Source organism: Erigeron canadensis, chromosome 8 (assembly GCF_010389155.1).
Source record: "Erigeron canadensis isolate Cc75 chromosome 8, C_canadensis_v1, whole genome shotgun sequence".
NCBI classification, from domain to species: Eukaryota; Viridiplantae; Streptophyta; class Magnoliopsida; order Asterales; family Asteraceae; genus Erigeron; species Erigeron canadensis.
This window is the reverse complement of record NC_057768.1, coordinates 19,216,655-19,228,626: the sequence shown is the minus strand read 5'-3', so window position 1 is coordinate 19,228,626 and position 11,972 is coordinate 19,216,655. Positions and strand designations below refer to the sequence as shown.

The 11,972-nt window shown below is 34.8% G+C and overlaps 1 protein-coding gene across 1 annotated transcript; it reads right to left on the bottom strand.

The window, feature by feature from the left end:
- Positions 1-826: 826 nt before the first annotated feature.
- LOC122610002 (leucine--tRNA ligase, cytoplasmic-like) lies at positions 827-10,007 on the bottom strand. The gene is made up of 6 exons (XM_043782968.1): positions 9,899-10,007; positions 7,690-8,935; positions 4,991-6,501; positions 3,868-4,385; positions 2,521-2,587; positions 827-1,163 (listed from the first exon to the last, which is right to left on the bottom strand). The coding sequence occupies exons 2-5, from the start codon at positions 8,911-8,913 to the stop codon at positions 2,577-2,579; spliced, it is 3,264 nt and encodes a 1,087-aa protein (XP_043638903.1). The 5' UTR covers positions 8,914-8,935; positions 9,899-10,007; the 3' UTR covers positions 827-1,163; positions 2,521-2,576.
- Positions 10,008-11,972: the final 1,965 nt, after the last annotated feature.

Genomic DNA, 11,972 nt, shown 5'->3' with positions numbered 1-11,972 from the left:
TAATATATATACACATTGTTTCATACAACTACTTGCTTGTTGTACATGTAATACCACATTCATTAGCGTTACAAGATTTGAAATGAGGAAAGATATTTAAACTTCAGAAAAAGTTGAAGTAAGAAACTGAATATTTTGACGAGACCGGATTGTAACCCCAGTACTGTTGGGGCCACAACTATGACGGATGATAAAAGTTTAACTAATGTGTATAATGTTGGATGACTGGCTACTATATCGACATGGAATTCTGCCAAGTGACTACAAACTGGACAAGGATATATGTCCAGAAGCAACAAAGACATTCCAAACATCAGGAAACAAAGGACATGTGATGGCTTACCTGCCTTGGACCACACCATGGAAACCGTAATTTCTGATGTCTTTCTTTTTCTTAATAATTGGATTAATAAAGAAAAAACAGATAATTACACAGAACACGCAAGGCAGCTGTCTTACCGATCAAAAAATGTGTTAGCCAATAGACCAACCAACAACAGGAGGCCAGCTAATATCATGTGTTTAAAGACTGTTTGGTTCTAGAACAGACCTGTCTTAGGCTTTATGTCATTGTATTCTAGGTGGAACGAGGACAAGTTTTTTCATAACATTTCAATCATTTAAACAAAGAAACAGGCTTATTTTACCTATAGGAAGTACTTTTGTTCAGGGCCAAACCAATAGATGCCTTATCGGTTATACATATCATCGGTCAAATCTGAACCAAAATAAATGCTTTACTACACTACTTTCCTCTACTGAAAAGCATATATATATGAAGCAACCTAGACCTATAATGGAAGGAATTTCTCTGAGAAAAAATGTGTATAACTAAAGCTAAAACGTAGAGCTATTTTGAGCAAAAATGTAGCTAATATGACACTAACGTAACTGCTGGTCCATAAAGAATTAATATGGTCCAGGTTCATTTGCATATCACAATCTCCAGTATTCTAATCACTTGCTAAAACAAAAAAACATCACACCATCCCACAACTTAGCAAAAAAAAAAAAGTTTTCTAGTTTCCTGATAACCTCATGATCAGTACAAATAGTTTGTAAAGAGCCAAAAAAAAAAAAAAAAAACAATAATATGAAAAGATGGGAATATCGGGTCTTTTCATCTAAACTGCAGGTCTCCACTATCTATCTTTGCTGCCTACCTGCATACATAAAGAATTACTAATCAACTTTTCCAAACATCAAACTCTGTTTACATTACAAACCACCAATCTTTCTAGCAAAGATTCTAAACATAGAAAAGAAGGGACAATTTTTACCCATTTCCTTTGTAATAAGAAAAGCTCAAACGAGTGAAATAAAGACAGAAAAGAGGTTAGCTAAATAGATAAAATGTCAAAAGTCATCCTTACCTTCTAAAGCATCATCCAAGAAAGTGGACTATTCTCAAAACGTCAAAACGACATAGCTTTTGTCATCATCCAAATTCCAACCAACAAGAGACCCAATTTCAAACAATAAAGAACCCCATTTTAACCAATTACCCGACCGACCCATTTTGACACATCTAGAAAAAACAAATGTGACCATGGGCAGAATGGTAAAAAACATTAATCAAATTATTGCATTTTGCACATAATGATTTAACAAGATGCATTCCAGATATAATCATGTATCAGCTAAGTCACCTTGTTCTAAAAGGGATTGTAGTAATTCTGATTTTGTACTCTTTAAAATGGCTCTCTCATATTGATATATTATGTCTAGTGACATTCAATCACAGAATCCATTATATAAAACAAAAAAAGGTGCATTCCAGGTTATTCATTTGTAGCATTATCTTGTTCCTTTCACTTTAACAATATATAATATATCAAAACGCTCCAGAATGGGGGGTTCAATAGTGCTGGTCTTTCAAGGGCAGCATCACCAGCTGCTCATTGAGTTTGAATTGGTCCTTGGGAAGGGTTGCCAAACAGACCAACCTTTTTGCAAGATAACTACTATTGAAAAGGCATAACAAAATCCATTAAGTACACTGTAAGGGTAACAAGATGCCAAGTTGCCAGCATAATGGTATATATTGGAATTGAAACCATACTGAATATAAACAAAAGCAACTGAGATAACTTGTGACAAGAAAATCTGTCATGGCAGGCACGACGTGACCAAGAGTTGGAGAATAAATGGTGGCTTTATGTATTATAGTTATCATAATGCAATGACCGGTAAGATGGACAAGCATATATCTTTTCTATTGAACCAGTTGCAACCAAGCTTCTACTGAATATGAATTAGGTAGTAGCCAAAATAAACTTCCTACCAAAGTAGCAAAACAATATTTATGGCAATAGGGAGTAAAAGAGGTTCTGCTAGATGTCCACAGAATAACTATACAAACACCAATTTGGGTCTCGCAAAGCTACTACAGCCACATATGTATGTTCCAAAATAAAGAAAAACTAGAACTAATATAAAAGCTTAGAACTGAAACACAGCTAGTAAACACAAGTTCTGTAGATAAAAAAAACTTCACAATATATTACGGTGGTAAGTTACCTGAGTCAGCCAGCCAGCAGGTTGCAATACTCTTTCCCTTTCTAGAGATTCAATCTTCAAGCCATATCTGGAAGAGAAACATCAATAAAATATAAGTATATAAAGCTAAACAAATAAAAAACAAACAGTTTCATGATATGATGAGCAGATACTACCAAAGTGGCTAACTTGGCTCTTCCATACAAATGACAAAAGCAATAGTAGTACCTCCACAGGTTTTAAATTGCATACTTGAACATGAAAGTTTTTATTCGTGTACTTTGTTTCAAAGAATGACAAATACCAGACACTTGGATTTTTGAGATATCACCTTAAAGAGATGATGATAATGTAGCTGATATGTATCCATAATCCAAATAGGCAAATATGCAATGATAGTAAAAATTTGTGGCATCACCCTAATGGAAGAAAAATGAGCTTATATATCTGAAGTCTAAGCCAAGTGACACTACAGAATACTTCATACGTGTGACACTTCCGAATGGTTTTCTACAAATAGCCCTTTATGAACAGGTTGATTCAAGTTATCTTATATCAAACGGGTCAAATGAACCAAAGTCTAAACCAAGTTAAATGAAACTAAAGAATATCTCATAGGCATGTGGCACATCCAATTATGATTCTTTTAATAAATAGCTGCTTATCAATGGGTTGATCTAATTTATCTTCTATCAAACAGGTCATACGAGCCAGATTAGACAGTTAGCTAATGACTAAAAGAGCTGATAATGGTTTAGTCCTTTAAGTTCTAAAATTTATCTTTTGCAATGATATTGACATTTTAACTTATCTACTTAAAACCAACTAGATTATAACCCGCATGAAACGCGGGGAACTATAGATAGATAAAAATGTGTAATCAATATTGTGTTTTAGTTTAATCAAATTATCTAAAGTTGGAGGACTAATATCATCTTTTTTTAAAAGTTTAGTTAAAGATGATGTAAGCAATTAGATCTAATGGTAGAGAATAAAGATGGAAATTTAATGAAGGGTAAAGATTACCTCATATGGCTATTTAAAGGTTCTCTTTTAATATATGTTAAAGATAACTTTCAAAAGTTGTGGCTCAACCCTTTGAAGAGTTAAATCAGAACATTGAAAAGATAAAAATGGTTTGTAAGTAGCGTTTAATGACTTAATCCCCGGATACGTATCAAAAAGATATAAACTAGACAAGTAAAAAACTTGTGGATCAACTGAACTTTATAACGACTATTACGACCTGCACTAAAATTGACCTGCATGAAGATGAACCTATTTGCTTTTCCAAAATAAACAAGAACCCAGTCAACCTGTTACTTTACACCAATTTGCCAGTATAAAATAGCAACATATATGACATACCATCCTCAGTCAAGAAAATGGAGGTAGGAGATCCTGGTGATGGTGGAGCTTGCTTTAACAAAGAAGCATGCCGACCAGCTTTGAGAACAGCATCCGGATCAGCAGCAGACAATATTTCCACATGATCAAGGCCTATCTGTCTCCTTATCAACTCTAAATTGTCCTGAAGAACTTCGATCTCACCAAACGGTAGCTTTAGATCCAATGCTTGAACGCCAAGTGTCATGACCTCATCCTTCTTAAACCTCAAGAAAGGCATACATTGTTTCTGTGTTTGCTTGAAATTACCGTTCTGGCCAATTGCACTTTGCTGCAATGCTTGTAGTATCTCCTGATCAGATGCAAATCTACGGTTTTCGCTATCAAACTTGTCGCGTAAAATATTCAAGCATTCTCTTTTCCAGCCTTCATATTGTTCGTTGACATAGATCAGGCCAACTTTTGGTTTGCTCTGAACGGATGCTTTATTATTGCTACCTTTCTTTGGCCCACCAGAAGCCTGCTTCAAAAGAAGCTTCCTGAAAATAATTATCCGCAAATTTTGTTATTCAAATACATCAATCATCAATCAGCATATTAACAGACGTTAAAGGTAAAGAATCGGCTAGATACGCAATAAATAATAGGACTAACTAACATAAAGATAAACAGCGATGATGATTTAACCAACTAGGATTACTACACTTCGCAAAATAGGTGGGCCCAAAACAGGAACATATGTTGTATGCCCTAGGTTGACAAAAAACTCTCCAATATTTGAATAAATTAAACATAGATAGATAAAATGACAATGGCCACATAAGCTACATTATTCCATAATATTCGCCTTTCAAAAAAAAAAAGCTATACTGTTCCAACATCTAAGTTGTAGAATAAAGCAATTCAGAACATTTTAAGCACTAGAATACACTTCTAAAACCGGTTTGACTCCTCTGACCTGTTTCCCTTTTAGCAAAATTCATGTATTTTAATGCTATACAACTATGTAAATGAGTTGAAAATGCCAGCTTTAGAAAAAAGATCACTCAACTTCATCCAGGCTGCTAGAAAATAGCAACTGTAACAGATCAACGGACAAAAAACAATTTCAAAACACATTATAGTAAAGCAAGTCGAGGTGAACCTGAAATTAGTAATAGAGTCCTGCAAGTATCTATTAGCCTTTTGAAGGGTAAGATCAGGGTTTTCAGCTTCAGGCCATCCAGCTTTAATCACAAACCCTTCCTTTTTCAAAAGTTTCTTCCATACATATTCAGAATAATGAGGGCAAATAGGAGCAATAAGCCGCGTTTGAACATCCATAAACCGCCACAAAAGATCACGATTCATGCCACTTGATCCACAAGAAAGCCTATATTCATCCCTAGCAGCTTGTAGATCATAGAACCCAGTTTTCAGAGCTTCACGGAACATGTAATCACTGTAGTTCTTTTCGGTCATTTTTATGGCAAAGTTCATTTCATTAGCAAAGACACGATCAGCATAAATAGAAGGCGGACCCACTCTTAAAGATGACTCAGCAGCAAGAACTTCCTCCATCCACACTCTCTCCTTTGTAAGCCTCAAAATCGCTGCATTGGCTGTTTCAAATACAAAATTGGCATCATCCATTCCATCACCAGCATCAGCAAGAGAGAATCTAGTGGCATCAGCTGAGAATTCCTCAATAGCTTGTTTTAAGGTCCTAAAATTCCCGGTTGACTTTGACATTTTCTCTGAGTTCAACATAATGTGACCATTGCATCTGAACCCACGAGGCCAATGTTCCTTAGGAAAAATCGCGGTGTGGTTATAGATACAGAACGTAAGGTGATTCTGTATGAGATCCTTGCCAGAAACACGAAGATCAACAGGATACCAATACTCAAACTCCTGTCTCATCTTCTTTAGAAGTGATGAAGGAATATTTGAAGATTGAGGTTCTGGGCCTGAAAGAAATAAATAGTCCCAAACATCATCACTAAGCTGCTCAGGTTTTACAGTAGAGGTGTCCGCACCAAATAATTCTCCTTTCTGTAACAGATGACACACTGTATAGTAAGCCATGTAGATGGTGGAATCAGATAGTGACTCCACCAGAAACTCCTCGTCCCATGGAATACGAGTCCCCAAACCAAAACTTCTGGAGCACGCCCATTGATTTAACCAGCTCAGGGTATGCTCGAAACCATGGCGAGTCTCATCAGAGTATAAATTCATGTTGGCTAAGCACTCTTCTGCAGCTTCTCTCCAGCTACCTTCACCATAGGTGAGATACCATTGATCAGTTAAGGCAACAACACACTCGTCACCTGACCGTGACATCACTTTCTTCTCAGGTTCACTGTATACAACAGCTTCACCAAGTTCTAGAAGCTTGCTTCTGATCAACGTTTTAGCATCTTGAACACGCATCCCGGCATATTCACCAGCAATCATCGTTCCTTCATAAAAACCACCCTTATAGATAACCTTTTTAGCAGCATCGAGCTTTTCTCTCTCATTTTGGCTCTTGATTTTCATGTCAACGCATATTTTTTCAGCAGATTTATCACCAAACTCAGGGTGGCTAATGATTGGGATGACCTCAAAAGGTAATACCCACTCATCTTTTATACCAAACTTAGCCCTGAAAGGAGCTTTTGATTTCAAATCCTGCAACACCATTAAGTTATTGTTAAAGTAGTGACAAAATCCGAACCGAATTGTTATTCTAATTTACTTGAAAACTTGACAAGTTCCTATATCCTGATGTCTATAGGCAAAATTTAATGATCCTATAAAAAAAATACATATTTTAAAGGTTTTGCACCAATCTAATCCCATTAAGCATACACGTAAGAAAGAATTTATCTAATATAATCTTTACTTGGTACTAAAAAAATCAAAACTACATATTATCCAACTCAATTTTTCCTTTCATGAATTCTGGTTTCTTAGATGGTTTTCAACCTACGAATCCCCAAAAGAGAGACTAGTGATCAGAATGATGTTAGCCACTAGATACATGACAGTCCTAAAATGGCAACAAAGAATCAAATACAAGTATATAACTAATAAATGGAGAACAAAATCAATCACAGAAGGTAAGTTACAAACCCATCTTGTCTTGGCTTCATTAGTTCAAACGAGCCACTGACAATATGTTCCCACCGACAATATGTTCATTTTTAAAAAAACTTAAACTGAGTTCCATTAAATAACACTTCACGTGCAATATTATAGAAGACCCAAAAAAAAGAGTAAAAAAATGAGATAACTGATTCACACAAAAAAAAATTTGGGAGGCCACTAAAGAAAAATAATACATAGTTTTCTTTCTTCGATTAGCAAATAAGTTATCCATGTGAGAATCAGCAGCCACAATTTCTCTTGCGAATAATTAAAACTTCTAAATAACTTGCCAATGTGTCCATCAATGGATAACCATGGTTGTAAATCTCGGTTATCTCGGCCGATATATCCCCAATATATCGCTTATCGGTGGTCAACCGAGATGATATATTCCCGATATATCCCCGATAAATCCGATATACACCCGATATATCCCCGATATATCGCTTATAGGTGGTCGACCGAGTCGATACCGAAAAGCAATATTTACAACCTTGTGGATAACTCAACAACTAATTTGGTTCAGTGAATATTATTTCACCAAGTAAGAAACACTGCTATAGTTCTAGATATTTTGTAAGACACAAGTTTGACACCCAAGTTTAAGTTCCAAATTCATTTTCAAAATCATAATCTGAATTGTTATAAATCTGTAAGAGGCAAGCAACATAATAATTCATAACACAATAATATATATATATATAGGGCTGTATATACAAGAAAAATTACCTGCAACGCCATGAAATCATCAGGGGAATCACTGGGCACGCTGGTCACTATTCCAGTACCCTTATCAGTAAGCACCGAGAGCATTGGAAGGCAGTATATGATTTCATTGAATGACAACGGTGACCGAAGGGGTAACCCTATAAGATCTTGACCAATCAACTCTACGAGACATGTAGGCTTCTCATGTACTCGTGACTGACGTTGATATGCCAAATTGCGAGCCGCTCGCTCAGTCAAAATGAAGACCTCATCTTCGTTGATTTCAAAAGCTCCATACTTCCCATCTGGCAAGACCCAAGAATTGGTTTGACCATACATGGTCTCTGGTCGTAAGGTTGCAGCAGCAAGATAGACCTTCTTTCCTTCCAAATGTGCAAATTTAGCAGGGAATGGTGGGACTACCTCCATTTTAATGAGTGTATACTCCTGAGGGATTACACCTTCTCCTGATGCCCGATCATGATCAGCACAAGGCTGCCCATCCAAGGGTGAGTAGATTGTGTATCTCAAGTCCTTAACAATCTTCCCATGTCTTTTCAACTTCCTCATCTGCCACCTCACAAACTTATCAAAAAACGGGTTTACATCTGTAGTAATGAACGACCTCCTCCAGTCAGCACCCAACCCAAAAGCCTTAAGATCTTCTACAGCCAATGGAGGAAAAAACCGAAGCCACTGAACAGGATCTTGAAATGTGGCTATCTCAGCATCAGATAAACCATACCCCCGCATTATTTCCCACTGATAAGTCTCCCTACCAGTTTTTGATGCAGCCTTAGATTTTTTCCCCTTAAACTTCTCAGGGTTGCCTCCTTCATTAGCTTTAGGTTCTGGTTCACTAACAATCTCCTCCACCTCCACTGAAGGGAACACTGGTGGATTCCCAAATCTTTCTATTTCCCTTCTAAGTTTATCCGCAGAGGCCTTGATTGGCATTCCGGTACAATGAAATCCAAAGGGTAAGAGCACATTCGCACCCCTAAGCCTATGATAGGCAGCAGCAAATTCAAGCTTGGATAGGGAAAACGCATGCCCCAAGTGCAAATACCCATTCATATACGGAAAGGGAAAGGTCCCAAAAAACTTGTCACCCTCTTTAGGCCGTTGGTCATTGGCTTCTGCATTGAATACTTGAGCATCTTCCCACCACTCACGTACTTGATGCTCCATCTCAAGAAGCTGGTCCCTCCTCTTAAAACTCCTCCCACTATCGGTCTCTGCCATCTCGTTACTAACTTGACAATAACTGTAGAACGAAAGATAATGTTAAAAACATTAAATATCACAAGAAAAATGTACAAGTTTAATTGCATCAAGAAAGCAAGATATTTATAAACCATCCCTAAATCAGATGTTTGTGAACTAACGTATTGCATTTACATGACCAAGATGGCCTAGCGAAGGTTGCTGGGAAAGGGTTCGAAAAAACAGTCAGCTGGATACATCTGAGTCAAAAACTAGCCCTCCCAGAGGAGTATAACCTTAATTAATAATAGCATTAGCATGGAACTTATAAGTTTGTTTTTAAGTATAACAAAATAATAAGAATAATTAAATCCAACTATTTTAACACAAAAAGAACATCAAACAAAGAGATGAATAGAAATTAGCAACTAGTATAGTATAGTGTGTGTGTGTGTGTGTGTATAAATATATAAATCAAACATAAATTTTTTTTTTTTATTGTCAGAATAGAGGTTAGCAACTAGTAACACAAAATCAATATATATAATGATTTCAAAATGGGTAAAATTCCCCCGGCCAGGGTGAATCTCAACCACTTAATAATCCCCTAATTTTCTCAAGTTTGCCTTTGGCAAGACTCGAACCCTGGACACTAGGCTAAATAACAAGAAAATTGATAATGTCCAACTGAGAATTCACAATTGAATTGACAAATTGAAATCAAAAGCAAGAAATCCTAGGGTTTTGAAGTAAACTGATTTGGGGGAAAATCAGTTATCTTATATCATAACTCACTAACTGACTTTATTTATACTAACAGCTAATCAGATGCAAAAAACGTGGTGCATACCAAAAATCTACATGCACAAGCATAAGGAAATCAAGATCAAAACAACACAATAATAATGATGATGATAGATACGGAAGCATTATGAATAATTACATGTTAATAAATAATGTAAATATAGTGTGAAGTTAGAGTAAAACCAGCAGCATATATAGATATAGAAATAGATATAGGTACCTCCTCTTAGTTAGAGTAATGGATGATGATGATGATTTCCGGATAAGATGTAGAGAAAAAAGATGACCTCTTCTCAACAACGCCACAATTGTAAGTTTCTACAACAGAGACCTCCTTTTAGGGTTTACTATTTATAATTATAAAAGAAAAAAAAAAAGTGAAAAAAATGCCTTTAAAAAAAATCATATACTCCGTAGTTAGCAAGCAAAGCAGCGGGCTAGGCCCAGGGTTTAACAAATTTGAAGGGTATTTTTGGGTAATCGACTAATTTTTTAAGTTACAACAAAACGAGCATGGTGTACAAACGTGTCTTACATATAAGGCCACTCATACTGTACCATTTTTCTCAATATCATCAATTTTTCTTCTTTTTTATATTATATGCAGCCAAGATGGATTCACAAAACAAAAAACGTGATTTTTTCGATTTTGACGAATCAATGTGTTATTAAACACTTAGATAATGATAATTAGTTAAGCACTATGTTAGTTTTATGGACTTTAAATGCATCAAAATGATGTTTTTTAAGTGTTCTCACCGTTCTTATTTTAAGACTGTTCTCACCAGAATGTTACCCTATATATAGGGGGACAATCAAATAAGAACAGTTTTAAAATGAGAACGGTAAGAACACTTAAAAAATATCATTTTGATGTATTAAAAGTTCATAAAACTAACATAAGTCTTAACTAATTATCATTATTTAAGTGTATAAGAACACATTGAACCGTCAAAATCGAGAAAATCACGTTTTTTGTTGAATGTATCATTTTGATGAATATGCATTCAAGATGGATGCACAAAACAAAAACCATGATTTTTTCGATTTTGACGGATCAATGTGTTGTTAAACACTTAAATAATGATAATTAGTTAAGCACTATGTTAGTTTTATGGACTTTAAATGCATCAAAATGATGTTTTTTAAGTGTTCTCACCGTTCTTATATTAAGACTGTTTTCACCGGAATGTTACTATATATATATATATATTGTCATTAGAGCATAGAGAAAAAAATAAACTTAATTTTTGATCTGGGCCATTGAAATTAGTTTTACAAATCAATCTGGGCTCTTGAAATTAAAAATCTAGATATAGTAACTAATTAATTATACTAAATGTGTAGTTTATATATATATATATATATGGTAACATGTTTAAGATTTATTTCATCTTTTTCCTATCTCTCATTTGACAACGTTTTAATGATTTTTTTTTCTCATTTTTAACCCATTTTCAAACATGTCGCTTTTTATAATAATAAAAAGTAGCTTAATATTCGATGAGTGACCAGGTTAAACGAATAATTATGTAACTTACAATATACGAAATTGCATTGGGGTTAGTTTATCATTATGAGTTAGAAACTAAAATTTAAAAAATTAAATTCAACAAAAAAATAAAAACATTTTTAAATTGGTTGGAATAAAAATGTCGTTATTTACAACCATTTATAAAACTGGTTGTCAATGTCATTACACAACCATTCATTTCTATTCAGTTTTCACATACTCTTTATTTTCATTCATTCACTCTCAACCATATGATGGTTGTTCTCGACAGGAAGGTCTCGTCAGAGATGGTGGCTGACGGGATGGGAAGATTGGTGTAGATCTTGATAATCCACATCTTAGCTATAAAATACCATCACGAGCATAATGATATCAAAAGTGTATTTGTCTGTTTGTTTGTTTAGGTGGAAAAATATAAGAGGAGGGTGAATCTAGCTATGATTAGTGGTAATATTTTGTTATTCAAATGGAAGAGATAAAATATATAAATGTAATACAAATTATTAAGAGTTTATATTTGAACAACAAGAAAAACTAAAAAAATGATTTTCTAATTAATTAAAAAATCATAAAGTGATTTATTTGGGGGGGTGGGGGTGGGGGAAGGAAAAATATATTATTACTTCAATTTTTAATTAATGTATATAATACGTAAAAGTGTTTTTCTTAAGAAAATTGAACAAGATAGCCGTGAAACCTAAATTTTAAAAGATTTTTAGAGGTTATTAGGATAACTCACCCTACGAGTCTAATCCAAAATTTTACATCCATTACTTTTGTT